This window comes from Ips typographus, linkage group LG8, assembly GCF_016097725.1.
Source record: "Ips typographus isolate SLU linkage group LG8, UJ_Ityp_2.0, whole genome shotgun sequence".
In the NCBI taxonomy this organism is placed as follows: Eukaryota; Metazoa; Arthropoda; class Insecta; order Coleoptera; family Curculionidae; genus Ips; species Ips typographus.
In genome coordinates this window covers 5,308,778-5,328,248 of record NC_138429.1, presented here as the reverse complement: position 1 = coordinate 5,328,248, position 19,471 = coordinate 5,308,778, and the positions used below count along the sequence as shown (strand labels likewise).

At 31.7% G+C, this 19,471-nt stretch overlaps 1 protein-coding gene across 2 annotated transcripts in view; it reads left to right on the top strand.

Annotated features, from left to right (window-relative positions):
* Positions 1–19,471, top strand: part of sog (chordin short gastrulation) — a 62,564-nt gene that overhangs the window by 910 nt on the left and 42,183 nt on the right. The window contains exon 1 of one of the 2 annotated variants that reach the window (XM_081984507.1): positions 3,191–3,602. The exons of the other annotated variant lie outside the window; for it this stretch is intronic. Within the exon in view, the coding sequence (XP_081840633.1) occupies positions 3,479–3,602 (124 nt within the window). The 5' untranslated portion in view covers positions 3,191–3,478. Of the gene's footprint in view, positions 1–3,190; positions 3,603–19,471 lie in introns of those variants that run through there. 2 annotated transcript variants of the gene reach the window in all.

Here is a 19,471-nt window from a genome sequence, read left to right as displayed (position 1 = left end):
ACAGACAATTATAGCAAAAACAGCTTTTCAGGTAAACTTAACATCCGATAATCTTCTAATTATTTTGACAACTGGTATTGAAAAAGTTGACATTTTAAATAATTCAAAAAGTGACAGTTTCTTTAAATCCTCAAATTTAGCAGCTGCATTCTGAACTTTTTGGTCTGTTGCAAAATAACCGTTTGCGAGATATTCGGCATTGTCTAGAAATTGCATCAAAATTTTGAAAAGTTCGTATTTTTCACATTTCCGAGACTGTAAAATGCTCAAAAATGTTTGACTTGAACTGCTCTTTCACCTCGTACTAACGGCAAAACGATTGAAAATATACAAGGTGTACAAAGAAACAAAAAGGAAAAAAGTTCAATTTGAACTTAACGTCATGCCATTGATGATCGCGTTTACCTGGTTCTAAGGACGTATAAACTCAATTAATTAAATGCAAAAAGTCATTTCGCACATTTATGCTACTTTTCTAAATATCTGTAACTTTAACCGTTTCCGAGATATTTGACATTTTTTACTTTTTTTGGAGATCGCATTAAAATTTAGAAAATTCCGTATCTGCGCTATTTCTAGAGTTTCAGTGACTGTGAAAAGCTTAAATTATTTGATTTCAACTGCTCTTTCACCTCGTGCTAATCGCAACACGATTGAACGTATACAGGGTGTTCAAAAAACAAAAAGAAAAACAGTTAAATTTAAAACTAATGCTCTGCCAGTTGTGACCTCGTGGGTGTAATCCTAGTTCACTGGGTGCAGAAATACTGTAAATGGTTGGCCTCTGTAAAAAGTTTCGTAACTCTAACCGTTTCCGAGATATTTGATTTTGTTTGGAAATTGCATCAAACTTTTGAAAATTTTATATCTACGAAATTTTTACAACAAAATGGATTAGATTGGATTTGTAGTCAGTTACAAGTTATCCAATAACAACAAAAGAAATATAGTTTTATGACAGAATTTTAAGAGTATATTGAGTGTTTTTGAGTTTGAAACTAATAATCTAGAGCACGGATTAAAAAGCAAAAAAAATCCTCAAAAAAGCATAAAAATCTGTACAAAAAACTTGCTAGACTGTTTTGATATCTTTTGGGAGCTTCTAGTTGAAGAGCATTTGGAATCTTTTAGACTGCTCTAAAAGCTTTTGGAAGTTTCTAGATTGTTTTGAAAGGCTTCCGACTGTTTTAGAAGCAGTTTGGAGTTTCTGTAGTGTTTTAAAATATTTGTAGACTACTTTAAGAGCATTCGACTGCTTTTAAGACATTTGCAATCTTGTAGACGGTTGTAGAAACTTTTGGAAGCTTTTAAAACTGCTCTAAAAGCATACGGAGACTTTTAGACTGTCTTAAAATGTTTTGAGAGCTTCTAGACTGTTCTAAAATCTTTTGGAACGCGTTCGACTGCTTTAGAAGCATTTTGGAGTTTCTGTAGTATTTTGAAATCTTTTTAGACTACTTTAGGAGCATTGGGACAGTTTAAAGAGTATTAAAGGTTCTGGACTGCTTTTAAAATATTTGAAACCTTATAGACGCTGTTAAACTGTTAAACTGCTCTAGAAGCATACGGAAGCTTTTAGACTGTCTTGACATTTTTTGAGAGTTTCTATAAATAAGTTGAAAAACGTTTGGAAGCTTTTAGACTGTTCTAAAAGCTTTTGGAAGCTTCTAGGCTGTTTTGTAAGCTTTTGCAAGGCATTTTGGACCTTCTAGAGTGTTTTGGAACATTTTTACATTTTTTTAGACTACTTCAAAAGCATTTGGAAATTATTTGCTCGATTTAAATTTGTAAATTCATACTTACCCATTTTGCTACCGCAAATTGGTATGTTGTTGTCTCTCAGAAGCCTTCAATATCTCAATATAGCTGTTGCAATTGTAAATTAATCTAGACAAAATAAAACCATACATAAAATAGCAGCAAATAAGCACAAAAAGAAGAAAAAAGCAAATTTGCGTAAATCGTTCACATTAGATGTCAAAGGTTGGGTTACTTTTATTATTTACAAAAAGGAAAAATTACTAGAAATCTGGAATCTAGCCATAAGGAATACATCTAAAATATTTTAGTTATTCCAGCGTTGCCGCATCTACATGAAAGCAACGGATTTTCGTTGGACAACCCTAGTAACTAATGCTATTTCTTGATTTTGTTGCTTATTCTAGTGAGTTTTTGTTCTACGCAGTATTTCTCTAAATGTTGTCGTTTTCAAGATATTGACAGTTAAACATTACGCAAGACTATGGCAGGCGAATGGTTGAAGATAGACCAAAACGGTTTTCATCTCCCTATCTTACTTTTTTGAGAGCTATCTTATGGTATTCTTAAAATTTGAAAATTTTAAAAATCATGAGATACATCTCAAAAAAGTAAGATAGGAACATGTAAAACCATGTAAACCGTTTCGCTTTATCTTCAACCGTTCGCCGGGTACAGCTTTCCAAATAGTAAAAATTCCAATGTTTAGTGGTCAATATCTCAAAAACGACAAAATTTAGAGAAAAATTGATAAAAGCAACAACTGCTTAGGTTAGCAACAGAATCAAAAATTAGCATTAGTTATTAGGGTTGTCGAACGAAAATCAGATGTTTGACCACTGATTTCATGTAGATGCGGCAACGGTGCAATCATAAAAATGTTTTAAATGTATTTCTAATGGTCATATTAGTTAACAAAATTTTTTAAACATGTGCCATTTTTGGTTTTTTAGATACAGTACCTTGCATTCTTAGTTGGCCACCCTGTACAAGTTCAATTTCGGAGTAAAGCTAGTATAAAAAGAATTTTTGTGTGCATTAAGGACTTTTATTGATTGTAGCGTCAAAAGTAATACATACAGAGAAAACAAATAATCATTTCATTCTTATCTTGGGTGTTCTGTGAACAGATGCTTTATTTGACCGCTGCATTACCTGGTTTGATGGGTTTTGGGCTTAGAACTATTTATATGGTATAACCCACTGGTATTGTGGGCTAAAGCAACTAACTACCAATAATCCGAACAAGTTCTAGTTAATCGAAGGGTTTTAACGAAAAAACTGGTCCCTACCCATCTGGTCGAACCAATAGCGGTTTGCGTGTATTTAATAGGCGATTGCCGATTGGCCATACGTGTCTGGCAAAGAATTATCCTTCGTCCTTTCCTTAAGGATTAAGATGAGCAACGAAACCGGCGGAAAAGCAGAGTAGGGGACCACTACATAGCACCACGTTCGACTTTCTTCGCGATCAGTTTCGCTAGCGCTTGCTTAGCGTTATAACAAACGTCAGATTGTCACCGCACGTTACATAAACATAGTTTTAGCCGGCATATACGAGGCCATGTTTTGCGCATAAACCATTCAATTTTCGCGGACGAGTTTTTTTTCACAATTTTCCAAGTGACTGGCAAGTGAACCGAGTGTTTTTTTTCTCCAAACAACTTTGTGCTGGTTTAGTCGTCAAAACGTAAACGAGTTTTCTCTCAGAATTGTCACCATGAAAATGGCCTGGTTCAGGTACTTTTTCGGGTTCTTTGTAGTGGTACAGTTTTCCGGGAGTCAGGCTAGGAATAAATCGCCTCTTTTGGACGAAGGCACTAAAACCAGAGTTACTGCCGCTGGTACGTATTGATTAAAGGAATTGTGCATTGTTTAATTTTTGCTTGATTAACAAAGTATTTAGTGTATGTGGTTACACTAGAAGTTTTACAGAAAAAATATTTTAAGTAAGCTCCAAAAATTATATTTGTACAGTATACCTTGTTTTTGTCTGAGTTGAGTTATTAAGATTTTAACCCTAAAATCAAACATTTAAGTAAACATGACCAAAAAAAATATAATTATGTCAGTACATCACAACAGACGTAAAACGATAAATCACTAAATTAGCCCATATATTACCATCTTAAATAATAATACTTTTAGGAAAAAACTGGCAATTCTTACTACTACTTATAATTTACAGGTTAGACATTTAAAAAAAAAATGTAGCAAACATTAATTTACAGTGTGGAAAATATCTCAAAAACCATATCAAGCAGTGTTGCCAGGTCTGGGGAAAATTTCCCACCTCTGGGATATTCTCACCACATTTGGTTTTTTAGGGAAGAAGTTTAAATTTTTTTGATACCTTCATTAAAGCAACAAAAATATTTCTTGTACGTTGATTAATTGTTTGATTAATTAAAACAAACAGATCTGTCATAAACTTGGAAACTCTCAAATACCACACCCGATGAAGCTATAAAATTACAATACCTGTTTAAAAGCAATACGATTAGTGTTAATCATATTATTTTGCAATTTATATATTATATATGTTGTGGTTTTTTAACTGTCAAATTCAACTCCATAAAGCTAACAAACAATAAACCATTGCTTAACGGCAGTACAATCAGTACAAATCATATTTAATGCCTGTTTATAGGTTTATGAAAACAATGTTGACAGATGTGTCATACAGCTCGGACAGATTTTGGTTTGTTGCAAACGTGCTAACTGTCAAAATCTGATCCATAAAGCTATTAAACTAGTGATTTGGCGTAAATTAATGGTAAAGTAAAATTAGGAAAGTAACATTAAGTGTGACAGAAAAAATTACCAGTAAATTTTTTGGTCTAGTTGAAATTTTCCTGAAAAATTAAATTTTCCTGTTAAGGCTGTCATTTATTTCATTAAAGTGATTTTTGGTAAATATTTGTCAAAATAAAAACTGAATAAAAAGCTGTTTTGATTTGTTATTTATTGTTTTAGAGATTTTGGTTTATTAATATTAAAATAAACGAAGTAAGACTTTTCTGACAAAGTAATTCTTGTACCAAATGAGTTCCAACTATATAACTTTAGAAAAGCATTTTCAGTTTTTTGTCATTTCTTTATTATCTCAAATAATATGTTTTTGAGATGAGAAAAATGACGCAAATCTGAAGATATCATTTATACAATTTGTAAATTACCAGTAATTTACTTGGGGCCCAGGAGGTCCCAAACTTATTTTGGCCTACGCAGATGACATAGGCGCAGTAGAAGAAAGTACTGTTAGTGTGAAGGAACATTTCATAAAGATCGAAGAAGAAGCTCAGAGAAAAGGTCTACGAGTAAATGAAGGAAAGACCAAATACATGCATATTTCACACAATGGACGTCTATAATTTTTAGCATGTGCAAACCTTCAAGTGCAGGAAGAGATTAAACAGCGAACCACACAGGCAAACAAATGTACATTTGCAGTACAAACCCTGCTAAAATCGAAATTTATCACTAGAAAAGCCAAAACCGGAATCTATCAAACAATGATACGACCAGTAGCAACATAGGCCAGTGAAACATGGACACTGCCAGTTAGCTCCTAAGAAGGTTTGAGAGAAAGATCCTGTGCATGATATATGGTCCTGTTCGAGACTCTGAAACCGGAAAACTAGATGAGAAGCAATGCTGAGCTTGCCCAAATATATCAAAGACTTCATTCAGGAGATAAAGTCCGGCAGACTAAGGCGAAACGGGTATGGGAGGAGGCACCAATAGGAAAAAGACCACTGGGAAGACCCAGGCTCAGATGGAGAGATAACATCATTAAGGATCTGGTTATCCTTGGTGTAGACCAGCAAGAATAGAGGGAGATGACCCACGACCGCTCCAGGAGGAGGCAGACAGTCAAGGCAGCCAAGACCCACTGGGTTGTAGTGCTACGGAGTAGTAGTAGTAATTTACTAACAATTGTCAAAACAACTGTCATAAATCTCAGAAACACGTCTTGATTTGAAAATTGTAAGAAAACTGTCTTAAACTGTAATTCGTGCAAATTCTAGACACATTTAGACAGTTTTTAGACATTAGTCACAGATATCACGTGGTTTTAGGAGGATAGTTTAGCTAGACAGTCACGTGACCACTGTTAAAATAACTGTCATAAATCTCAGAAACACGTCTTGTTTTGAAAATTGTAAGAAAACTGTGTTAAACTGCAATTGTTGCAAATTCTAGGCACATTTTGACATTTTTAGACATTAGACACAAATATCACTTGGTTTTAGGAGGATAATTTAGCTAGGCAGTCACGCGATCACTGTCAAAATAACTGTAATAAATCTCATACTTTTTTAAGTCCTGATTTTTGCAACTTTTGAGAACAGTTTGACAGTCAGGAACAAAATTGCTTGTCAAATCCACTTGGAGTGAGAAAATTACAGTTTGAACTACATTTTTGGAATCCTCATTAAATTTCCTATCTGGTAGCCTGAAAAACTCAATGAAAAACACTACAAAATTTGGTACAGTCAGGGAGAAAAGCGGTGTCAAAATTTGAACTACCAAAAACACAGTATTGGCAATTTACCACTAATTTACTGGTAGTTTACCGGTCAAATTTTCCTGGTAAAGTAAAATATTTACTTTACCGATAATTTACCCATCACTATGTTAAACTAAAACAGGTCTATTTTTGACATATTTAAATCTATCATAATCGTACTAACTCCCAAATGCAAGTTTATGAAACTATCAAACTACAATACCTGCTTAAAAGCACTGTTACAGTTAATACAGTTGTAAATCATATTAATTGCTTATTTATAGGTTCATGAGCTGAAATTGGACAGTCGTGACATGAATTTGTTTATTATGAACATGTTGCAATGTAGCATAAACTTGAAAACCATCAGAATCTTGTTCATGAAGCTATAAAGTAAAATAATAAATTAAACAAAACTGTCTTTAAACTAGTACAATGTTTTTTAGAGTTCCATGAGAAGGATTTTTGACAAATAAGGCAAGACGTAAAGCTGTTCTTATATTCATTCTTCTCATTCAGCTATATGTCAAAATGTTGTAAACTGTCAAATACCCGAGCAAATACCATGGGGCTACAAAAGTAAAAAAGAACATGTTCAAAAGCAAATACAGTTTTAAATAATTTTAAAAGTTTATGAGTCGAATTTCCATAATGAATTAATATGTTGATATATCCTAGTACAAAATTCTGTTCGTTTTGAAATAATAGCATTTTAGGTAAATAATTAAAGGATTTGCCAAATTTAAGAAAGTAGAATTAAAGCAAGCTATAACAAACCCAAAAAAAAATCTGGTAAATTTTAGTGATATTTGGAAACTTTTTAAAAATCTTGTGGATTACAAATGTTCTAGAATCTAATACCTACCTATAATAAAGTGGATTCCTGGATTCTAAAAAGCTTTACTTAAAACTTGAACTACATATCTCAAAAATTTGGCGAATTACAAAGGAAAGGAAACATCCTGTATTAATAAAGCATTTTGCGAATACAGTTTATACGTATATTAGTTTGGGCATAATTTATAAATATTATTAAAGTATTAATTTCTTATTATTTGCAACAAAATTGGCGTTAATAAAAAAAATACTTGATTACACTCCTGAGAAAGGTACTTTGAGGATGTATTTTTGCTAGTTACTTAATAAAACGCCATTGTTTCTCAAATATTCATCACAATGCACAGCAATTTGAACCACTCTGTATACTGCATAAAAATTTATATGACAGTTCAGGGTCCAGTAAAATTATTATTTTAATGAATTTAAAATGAACTTTTCAGTAAAATGCGTTAGTTTTTATGTTAGTTAATTCCAATAACAACTAAAAATTAACAATTGATGCGCAATTTGTTTACTTGAGACAAAATATGACATTTGCTCTTAGGGGTCAGGTTCAATGACGTTGTAAAACACATTAAAAATATACAAAAATAAACTGGTTTTAATAACAAATTTCAGTCATTACTATAAAAAGTATACTTTCAACACTCAATGCTAGTGTTTCATTCAAACATTCTTTATAAAATCCACCATATCAATTGCGTTTCCAAACATAATAATTTGACGGAATTTACAAAGCCTCTCGATTACGCAACGAGCAGTAATTCAACAATAACAATGGTCATAATCGCCTAAGAAACAATTAGCCAATGTTATTATTGCCTTCCATCCTTCGAGCTGGTGTTTTTAAAATGCATTCTTCAATGCTGACGATCATTTTAATTACTCAATTTACCGTCAAAGATAAAAAAATTGTGTTTTTTTCTGTTGGTACGTTTATATCGATGCTTGTTTGAAATTAGTCAAGCTAAATTGTGTTTCCTGACCTTACCCTAAATTTTACACGCAATGATACAATATCAATCTAAAAATATGCAATTTGATAAAAATCATTACTAAATATTGGCAAAAACACAAACTTGGTCGAAATCATTTTGGCAGCACTAGAACAAACGAAAACAGGTACAAATGTATGAAGATTAATAACGTATCACTCCATGTGTAAAATTGTATAATAAATCACATCACAGATAAGGCAGGATGACATGAGCTACTTTGCTTAAAAAAAAATGTTTTTCAAAATTTTGTTGTTGGTTTTTTATGGCAGTTTGCTATAGTTATTGCGTTTAATAGAACAAAAAGTTTCAATATTCACGAATACCTATATTTTATCTTCACACACGATGATCAGGCAGTAAATTATGTTGATTATATTGAAACACACCTGACGTGGGTGCTTATCAATCAAAAAGTGAAAGTATCATAAACGTCTAAATTGTTAGTAATCGTTTTAAACGGTTGTTATAAAACTCCCTAACTGAAACAGTTTCCACAGAAAATTGCAACAGACTGAACTTGTAATTTTAGTGAAGAATACAAGCCGGAGTTGTCTGTTAGGTTCAGTGTGCCACTGTCACAAAGACCTGTTTTATGACCCAATAAACAAATCTACCTGCTACAATTTGGAATTTCCAGTTTTTTTTACGATGCTAGTACAATTTTTTCCAAAGTCTTGAGGTTCCAGAGACACTTTGAATACCTTGAGGTTTTTACTATGTTAACCCAGTCGAAAGGTTTTACTAAAGGAACCTCTAATTTTATGGTCCAAATAAGGTCTTACATCTTAGGAAACCCCCATATTTTATGAAATTATGACGGGTTAGGCATAACCGTATAATATAGGGTTAAAGTGGAACCTACAAAGAGCCTAAACATTTTATAATAATACATCAAAACAAATAAATTATGAACAATAACCAGTAAAACAGTGACAAATAAGTAGTAACATCCAATAACACTTTAAACATTTTCTCAAACATTTTGGTATCAGTTAAAACAAATTTTGCAAATGTTTCCAATGTAGTTCTTCGCACTTGAATAAATAGCTACGCTAAAACACGATTTTCATTAAAACTGCTTTATTTCTGGCTTTTCTTTGAAGTTCTTCAATGTTTTCATTTTTACCACAATTTTGTCGCCAAGGAAATATGCCCAATACTGTCAGATCTGGGCAGATAGCATGTAACGTTCCATATCCATCAATTTTTTCAGATTAGTTACTTCATTTCTCACCTTTTTTATCTTCTTCTGCTACAAAAGAACAGAACACATCGGAGAATTAAGCTTCTAGGATTCTCTTCAAAATATAATACAACTGCCAGGTCCAATTCTTCATTTCTTTCTTTCCTTCTGGTCCTTTTGCACAAAGTTCTTGTTTATGTCATATCTTTCGTTGATGGAATAATTCGTTTTAAATGTAAATTTACGATAACTACTATTTAGTTATCCTGGGATTACTTTTGGTTTACATACAAATTATGAAAAGTAGCAGTAGGTTTTTTATTGAAACCTGGATACATTTCCCTGTTTTGAAGGCAGGAAGGCTTTTAAGTTTGCAACATTGTTTCAAGTATTGACAAACATTGAATGGTTGATAGTACTCTCTAATCTGCCACATTTACTGTAATAAGTTCGGCATTTCTAATCAACTGGTCAAGATGTTCAAAATTATTTCTTTTGGTACGGATACGGTTTTCTTACATGCATTTGAATGTAAAATGTCAGGTGGAAAATTTTGCCAATATTCAACATTTAGGAATAACAGTTTAATTAGTTTTAATTTGGCAAACATCTGGATGTTTACAGTGAATTTGCCACATTTTTTTTAACGCTATAATGAGAGATTTAAAAAGGATTTCACGGGGTATACAGTGGTAAAAACTAGATCTCTATAACTGTCAAAATAATGAATTTACGAGTCGTCAAAGTTTGCACCATTGTTTCGACAATTTGACAAACATCTGTTTAAAGTGCAAAAGCTCTTTAATTTGCCACATTTACTATACTGAGGGATTGAAAAAGGATTTCACGGGCTACACAGTGGTAAAAACTGCTGTAACTGTTAAAGTTACCAAAATTTGCACCACTGTTTCGACAATTTGAAAAACATCTGGTTGTTTACAGTTTAATAAATATATAGTTTGCAACATTTCTTGTAAAGCTCTAATGAGGGATTTAAAGAGGATTTCACGGGATATACAGTGGTAAAAACTAGACCGCTGTAACTGATAAAATTACGAAATGAGGAGAACTCAAAATTTGCACCATTGTTTCGTCAATTTGATAAACATCTGGTTGTTTATAGTGCAGTAAGTTTCTAATTTGCCACATTTACTGTATCAGTCTAATGATGGATTTACTGAGGATTTCACAGGCTACACAGTAATGCAAACTAGACCTTTGTAACTGTTAGAATCCCTTAATTACGATGTGTCAAATTTTGCACTTAATAACAGCTTTACTGAGGCAAGTTAGAAGAATTCCAAAATTTGTCGTTGCTCAGTTCAAATCTTAAAGTAAAAGTTATGATGTTCCAATGGAATTGACATGTTTTACACTGTATCATTTTTTATTTGGTGTTGTTGTTGCAACTGTTTAACTAAACAGATATACGAATATCTCATGTAAATCTTCAAATATTTAGTATGTTTAACATCTTGATACCTTGATTACGTAAAAATCAGAGTCTACTCTAAACTGTCCCGCAAAGTACTTTAACCTAAATAATCGATTAGTTTCTTTACTCCAATAAGGTATACAACTATTTTACTATCGTAGTGAGAAATTTGAACACTCGGTACAGTTAATTTGGCTTGTTTTCACACAAAGTAGCTGGAAAGGTTATTGATACCTTGATTACGTAAAAATCAGAGTCTAAACTGTCCCGCAAAGTACTTTAACGTAAATAAACAATTATTTTCTTTATTCCACTGAGGAATCGAACTAATTTACTATCATAGTGAGCAAATTGAACATTTGGTGCAGTCACTTTGACTTGTTTTCGCACAAAGTAGTTGGGAAGGTTGTTGATACCTTGATTACGTGAAAATCAGGGTCATAACTGTCCCGCAAAGTACTTTAACGTAAATAATCGATTATTTTCTTTATTCCACTGAGAAATCCAACTAATTTACTATCATAGTGAGCAAATTGAACATTTGGTGCAGTCACTTTGACTTCTTTTCACACAAAGTAACTGGGAAGGTTGTTGATGTATATCAATGATCTCAATTACGTGAAAATCAGGGTCATAACCGTCCCTCAAATTACTTTAATAGTAAATAGTTACACATATTAAATACCCTAAAATCAAGAAGAAAATCAAAAACAGTAAAATCGCCATTCTTGATGAACTAGTATTGGTCAAGGTGTGCAAAACCATCCCTTTTTGGTACGTTTTCTTACAAGCTTTCGAAAGTAAAATGTCAGGTTGTAAATTTTGCCATTGGTTCCCATTGGTTGCGTCCGTTTAGGTACATTTAAGAATAATAGGGTAATAACCAGACCTAAGGAAGGGGAAACTGATGCTAGTGCCTATATTTGCCAGTGCTTTTGATTTGCATCTCTCAGTTGTGATCTGCAATTCCATCGGAACTATTTAGGAAGAGTTTCAGAGTTTACGCCAATTTGTCAAAATGTTTAAAGTCCCGATTGTTTTGATATTTGTTGCAATTTTTCTCATCGTTTCTGAGGCAAGCGATGTTGATCCTGACAGTTTCCGTGAAGTGGCAGCACACATTGGCCAATCCATTGAACCTACCGGTACGTAATTTTAGTAGTTTATTAATGAACCATCACTTAAAGTTACAAAAAAAAACTGAATGCAAAACGGTAATGTCGTATTGTTTGATGTAATTTCATTGCACTTGCCTAGTTAAACAATATTACATTATCAGCAGTACTTAAAAGGTCGTCTAAAGGTAGCTCTATAAACTATGAACCATTAATCACACGTTGCATTGTTTCAGATATTGTCACGTTTAATTCTGAAACTACTATTTCGATCGTTTAAACAAAATTTGCTAGTTAAATCAGTCATTTTGAAATCCTAATCTAAATCCGAGAAAGAATAATATTTTCCTAATTTTCTAAACAAGACATTAGGAAGTTGTTAATAGAGCGTTCGTGCGTTGGTACACTATTAAAACCTTTATTTGTTTTTATTGATGGTTTTGAATGTGCTCAGCCTGTTTATTTTCCTGTTTTCAATTTTATCGATTTCTATGATTCAGGGATTTATAGATAGACTGGCTGTTAAAACACGAGGTGTTTTATAAATGCACCGAGGTATTTCGTACGGTAACTAACCACAAGTCAGGTAACGTAACCACTAAAAATACATACCTGGCAGGAAATACACCTAGCTGTTTTTGCTAAATCAGATAATTTATATGAACAAGTTTCGTTTTTCTGAAAAAAAAAACACTCGTCAGGTATCATAGTCTACTACTTTATTTCCTTGCTTTTTTTGAATTCAAAACTCATTATTTAATTATAGTTAAACGCATAATAATTAACCCTTCGTCAGAGCTCGGAATGTTATTACCTACGTGCTATCCGGCAAGTATTTGCACGTTATTTCAATGCATATCATCACTAGCGTGGCAAAATTAACGTTGATTTACCAAATAAATGTTTTAGAAGTAGAAAATTAAGACATTAAACTGCAGCAAAAAGCTTAAAGTAACTATGATCTAACATCAACAAGACGAATTTTATTACCAAGTAATCTTAGAATAAACTGAAAGTTACTAAAAATATTGGGTTTAAGGCCGGAAATAATATCATTACAGTTTTTCCCACGTTTCCACTTTAATTAAGTCTTAAAGGCCAAATTAGCTGATACAATAAATACAATAAGGCAAAGATTGACAAAATTAGGTACTTTTAGTTGTTTCAGAACAGTGATTCAATTTCAAGACTTTAAATCTGTGTGTACTGCACCTAAAAATGCATTTTTATCTGATCAAGTGAAATATAGTTTTAAAAAGAAATCTTTTGATTGTCTTGAACTTTAACCAAAAACTTCTAATACTTTATTTACATTTACTATCATTAATATTGTATATTTTATGGTTAAAGGAAATTACTATAAAGAGTTGCACTTTTCAGGTACTTTACTTGATTTAGAATACTTTACTGAATTAAGAATTGTTTTGTCTCTTACCAACACTTAAAAGCGAGAAAAAAATGACATCACATTAGTTATAAAGTAAATAAATTAGGGAGCTATACCCTTTTTCAAAGAGGATTTTCATAGTTTTGACACATCTATAGATTGTTGTAAATTATTTTTAGATGGAAAGTTTAAATAATTAATTTTTTTAATTTCCGAAGAGGTTTTTAAGGAAAAATCACTGTTTCTGTTATTGTTTACTGTTACTACAGAGTAAGAAGAGCAACTTTCAGTGCAATTAACAGCTTATTTTTCAAAGCAAAAATTACATTAAAATGCTCGTTTGTTTCAGACAAAAATCAACCTAATTTTCATCAATCGGGTTGCCCTAAAACTACTTTGTTTTCAAGGAAAAATCACAGTTTCTGTCTTTGTTTACTGCTACTATAAAGACAGAAAAAGTCTTCAAACAGGAACAATTTTCAGTGCAATTAATAACTTAATTATTTTGTTTTTGTCTTTCTTTACTGTTACTACAGAAAGAGACAGAAAGAGTTTTTAACCTGGAGAGATTTTCAGTGCAATTACAGCCTATTTTTCAAAGTAAATAAGGTTCGTTTTCGTTTGGCGTGAAAATCATTTACAACGGAAAATGACATTAAAATGCTCGTTTGTTTCAAGCAAAAACCGACCGTTATTTACATCAACCGTGTTGTTTTAAAACTATTTTGTTTTTAAAAGGAAAAATCACACTTTTTGTCTTTGTTTTATGTTATTATAAAGAGAGACAGAAAGTTTTTAAACGTTGTAAAAATCCATTGAAAACGGAAAAATTCAGTAAAAAACTTGTTTCTTTCAAGCAAAAATCGACCGTTTTTATATCTACCGCGTTGCCCTAGAACTATATTGTTTTTAATAATTACAGTAAAAACAACAAAAATTATTATGGTTCAAATTTGTTTGAAATAAGCCACTATCTTAATGGAATTTGCCAAAAGAACTGAAAACAGTTTCAAGCAAAAATAGACCTAAATGACATAAACCACTATGAATTTTTTTAATTAGGATTTTCATGTTTTTTATGCATTTGCAGATTGCCGTAAAAGCTATTTTTGAAAAATTTTCCATTTCCAAAGTTTAAAAAATTCTGACTGACTAAAGTCTAATTTATAAAACAAAATTTAATTTTAGTACTAAGAATAGAATCAATGCTTATGACGATGCAAAGAATTAATAAAAAAAATAATTTAATCTTAGTGTTAGTGATAATTGAATTTACTTAAAATTCAAAATTTCTTATAGCTAATAAGTGAGCTTTATAAACTATTTTTAACCTTTGCAAATGCTAATATACAGGGTGTCCCACGACGAAAGACCTCGATTGATATTGAAAAAAGTATAAATAGGAGAGTTTTGAAAATTTGGTAGGATACTGATGTGGGCATGCCCAATCCAACTAAAATATTTTCAAGATGGTTGCACTTCCGCTTATACCGGAAGTCGATCACAACTTTCTTATTTTAAATATAACACCCTATATATTATTACATATTTGGATTCCTCACAAAATTCTGACCAACTTTTGTATAGAATGTCCTATGCCTATCTCTAGCCGTTTTCGAAATATTTGATGTTTTTCCAAAAAAGTGACAGTTGCAACGCTCAACATATTTTTGTACTCTGTCAAAACCGTATTTCATTTTGCAATGAAACTTTGGGTTATTGTAAATAAAGGATCGTTTTATTAAACTGAGGGTGCGTAACGACTCATTTGTATACAGGGTCGTCAAAAAAAAATCATAAACTTGCCACTAAAAAAAATGAAAAATCTCAAGTTTTTTAAATGGAAACCCCCATTTTTTATGACGGAATCATTTTGAGCATTAAAAATTACTATAAGTTTCAATTTACTTGCCTATACCTAAATCCAACCCATTTCGTTTTATTTGAGAATAAACATTTTTTTATTAGGCTGCATGCTCGGCTGCATGGTTGGAATTAGCTGGTACTCTAGTTGGCCATGCTTTTGACACACGGTGATATTGGAGACCTGCAGGGCATGTTAATAACACTAGTTTTGAGTGTTTTGACAACTGCAAATATGCCGTCGCGGTTACGTTATTCAAACCAAGATTACTTAAATCTGTTTATTATTTACGGAGAATGTGATAAAGTTGTGAGTAGAACATGTGAGGTATTTGCCGCTCGTTATCCAGAAAAACCAAAGCCATCACGAAAAGCTGTCAAGCAAATAATTGAAAATTTTAAGAATACGGGATCTGTGAAGATAAAAGCTATTAAAACAAAACCAATCCTTAATAATACAAATGTAGAAATTGCAATTTTGGGCTATTTTGTTGCAAATCCAACTTTGTCAATAAGACAAGTTTCCGTAGAATCAGGCATATCCAAAAGCTCAATTCAGAGGATCCTGAAGAAACTTAAATTTCACCCTTTTTCATTTAAATTAGTGCAACACTTAAAAGAGGTTGACTTTCCGAAGAGAGTTGTTTTTAGTGAGTTTTTGCTGACTAAACACTCAAAACTAGTGTTATTAACATGCCCTGCAGGTCTCCAATATCACCGTGTGTCAAAAGCATGGCCAACTAGAGTACCAGCTAATTCCAACCATGCAGCCGAGCATGCAGCCTAATAAAAAAATGTTTATTCTCAAATAAAACGAAATGGGTTGGATTTAGGTATAGGCAAGTAAATTGAAACTTATAGTAATTTTTAATGCTCAAAATGATTCCGTCATAAAAAATGGGGGTTTCCATTTAAAAAACTTGAGATTTTTCATTTTTTTTAGTGGCAAGTTTATGATTTTTTTTTGACGACCCTGTATACAAATGAGTCGTTACGCACCCTCAGTTTAATAAAACGATCCTTTATTTACAATAACCCAAAGTTTCATTGCAAAATGAAATACGGTTTTAACATAGTACAAAAATATGTTGAGTGTTGCAACTGTCACTTTTTTGGAAAAACATCAAATATTTCGAAAACGGCTAGAGATAGGCATAGGGCATTCTATACAAAAGTTGGTCAGAATTTTGTGAGGAATCCAAATATGTAATAATATATAGGGTGTTCTATTTAAAATAAGAAAGTTGTGATCGACTTCCGGTATAAGCGGAAGTGCAACCATCTTGAAAATATTTTAGTTGGATTGGGCATGCCCACATCAGTATCCTACCAAATTTTCAAAACTCTCCTATTTATACTTTTTCCAATATCAATCGAGGTCTTTCGTCGTGGGACACCCTGTATGTCAATTTACAAAACGTTTTGTCTGTTAGATGTAAACATTCTTGAATATTAAATTAAGACAATTTTCTAGCTTAACAACATTATTATAAGAGTTTTAAATGTGGTTTCGCTGTGTGTAATCAGGTAGAATGTTCATTTTTCTATCTAGTAATATCACTTAAATTTGAGTGGAGAAAGAGTACCAATCAGTTCATACATAAATCAATTACAAGAAAATTGTTGAAATAATGTAATAAATTAGTTTAATTTCCTTATATTTTTGGAATTTCCCTCTTCTCTAGTATGGTAAACCTTTTATACACAAATGAAAAGTTTCTAAAGTGGCAAACTAAAGAGAGCAAATCTGAACAAACTAGTTTATATAATGAAAGTTATACCATACACACTTTTGCAATAATACACGATTGACGACCAATCTTAACAATTGATTAGATTTTTTTCATGTCTGGAGAGTTTTGTTGTCACTATACCGTCGGATCTTTGCTGATAATTCCCTGAGATAATATTGAATTCACGCCAATGACACTGTAACAATGTTGGTTATCAAGAATATTATTTCGTTCGTTTGATTAACATGTCTAATCTAAAAATATACAATTTAGCACTTTTTTTAACCGCGCGCATTCTGATTACAATTTTGGAAAATTATTTAGCAGACACTAATTCTGGAATATAGCACTTTACTATTTTATCAAATGACTGGTTAAGCACGGTAACAAGTTTTACGTGATACACACCATGTATGCTGATAGTTCTCGTTTTACTCATTTCCGGTTAATTTGATCTTGTATGGTTTCAAAGGGAGAGATTTTAATGAAAAGTGAAATAACCGTGGGCGTTTCAGTTCAAAAAGTGTGAAATCTAATTTTGGATGCTATTAGCGCATACTTAAAATCTGCTCACTAGGAAACACCTTTCATTAAGAAGTTATTTTGGTATTTTTTCGCGGACCGGTGTTTTTTTAGGTCTACTATCACTTAGTAGTAAACCGCGGATTACACCATTTTGGCAACCGTGCAAATATTGACCGGATATGTTGTCTCGTGGTCGCAAAATTTATAATAAACTATTGATTAGATGTTAAAAATAAACTCAGTAAACATTTGCTTAAATCGTAAAAAAATTTAGTATCTCAATCAAGTGTTAATTCTCACGAGGCTAAGCCAAGTTTAATATTTTAACGTGGTTGAAAGTATATTTTCCATTTTATAATAGAAAACTAATAAGTTTAGGACACTTAATAACAGTCGCATTAGTCGGACTTGATATAAATCATTTGTTAGACATCCCGATTTTTAAATTAAAAATATCCCGTCCGACCCGGCTAAATTTATTTATTATTTTGCTTTGGCGGTCACATTTTTCTTATTTTTAATCCCCGAATGTCCCCGTCAAGTTCGATATTAACGGTTTTTATGATGCTACTTCTACGTCGTCTCGAAACCAAAATTTCTGTCAATTTCCCAGATGCAGTTGCTAATAATTGCTAAAGGCAAATCAATCGGATCTCTACCTGGTTACTACAGGTATAAGTTTTTATAATCGTTTATATTGTTGTTTATAGAACAAATTTACTCATTAAAAGCCAGGTGTTCTACTGAGTCATTTAATACAGTTTGACTTATCCGACATTATGCCAAACGTAAATAAGTTTGTTTTTCGATTAGTTAGTCACCAAGAAAATTATGTAATATCTTTTAAGTACGATTTTTGCTTATATTTTTCTAGTCAAAAAAATCTCCTATTTTTTCATAATCAACTTAATCATCATATTTTGAATTGGTCTAATACCTTTCCTTCCGGCTGTTATGGTAATCTCTCTATAATTAAACTCTATTAATTTCACATCAATCATAATTCAGCATTAATATTATTTTGGTTTTTCAGTTGTTTAAAGTTTCAGACAACTTTTTTTAGATTTTATATGGTATTTTTTATTGAAGTCAAACTTCTACGCAGTTTTATATTATATTAAAAATGTTACTTGCTAAGTTATACAGACGAAATATTAATTACAATGGAACATTTTAAAGCTTTGTACAGGGTGGTCAAATTACGGAAAAATTAGTTTTTGAATTAACCGTAAAAAATATTTAATTTTGTTACTTCTGATTTTAGCTGAATAGGTAAAGCTACACTGTTAGATTCATTGTTCATTTTTATAAAACCATTGTTTTTCGAGTTATCACATCAAGTTGAATTTTTTTAAATGAAAAGTATGCATGGTACGTTTAGTAACGTTATTCAATTCTTTTGATAACTCAAAAAACAATAATTTTTTAAAAATTGTTTTAAATCCACTGGAATCTACTAAAAAAAAGTGTCTTAACAATGTACAAGTTATTTAGTTGCAATCAGAAATAATAAAACAAAAAGGTTTTTTAAAATATAAATAAATTCGGTTTTTAGATTCAACTCAAAAACAAATTTCTATAGAATTTTTTTGAATATTGCACTAAATCTCAAAAAAAAAAACTTGTGGGTTTCAAAATCCTGTATATGGTGGGTTAATAAGCATATTAAGTGCTGTTTTTCAAAAACCATACATAGTAAAACCTCCGGAAAAAATTTCTTAGCAAATGTGGCTTTGAAGAAATTTTTTTTCAAATTTCTAAATCTTACACTAGGAGGCGTTTCGCTAGCACTAAAATGTTTGTAACCGCAAAAATATCTTGCTATTTTAATTTGCTTTTTAACTTTTTTCTCTATGTCTTCAAAAGAAGAAGTAGGGGTGGTTTGAGGTTCATTTTCAAAGGAATTAAATATCTCGAAAACGGATAATGACGATCTGTCCTTTAAAGTGTTCCAGAACACATGTTCAATTTAGTTTTCCGTTTTTACGGTAGAAAGAGTTTTTGCGAGCAAATGTTCGTTTAAACGAAAAAAAACGACTTGATCAAAAACTCACACAGACAAACTTTGCCAGCACAGAAGAATACGAAAACATACTGGTATGATGAAGTAATCGAAGAACT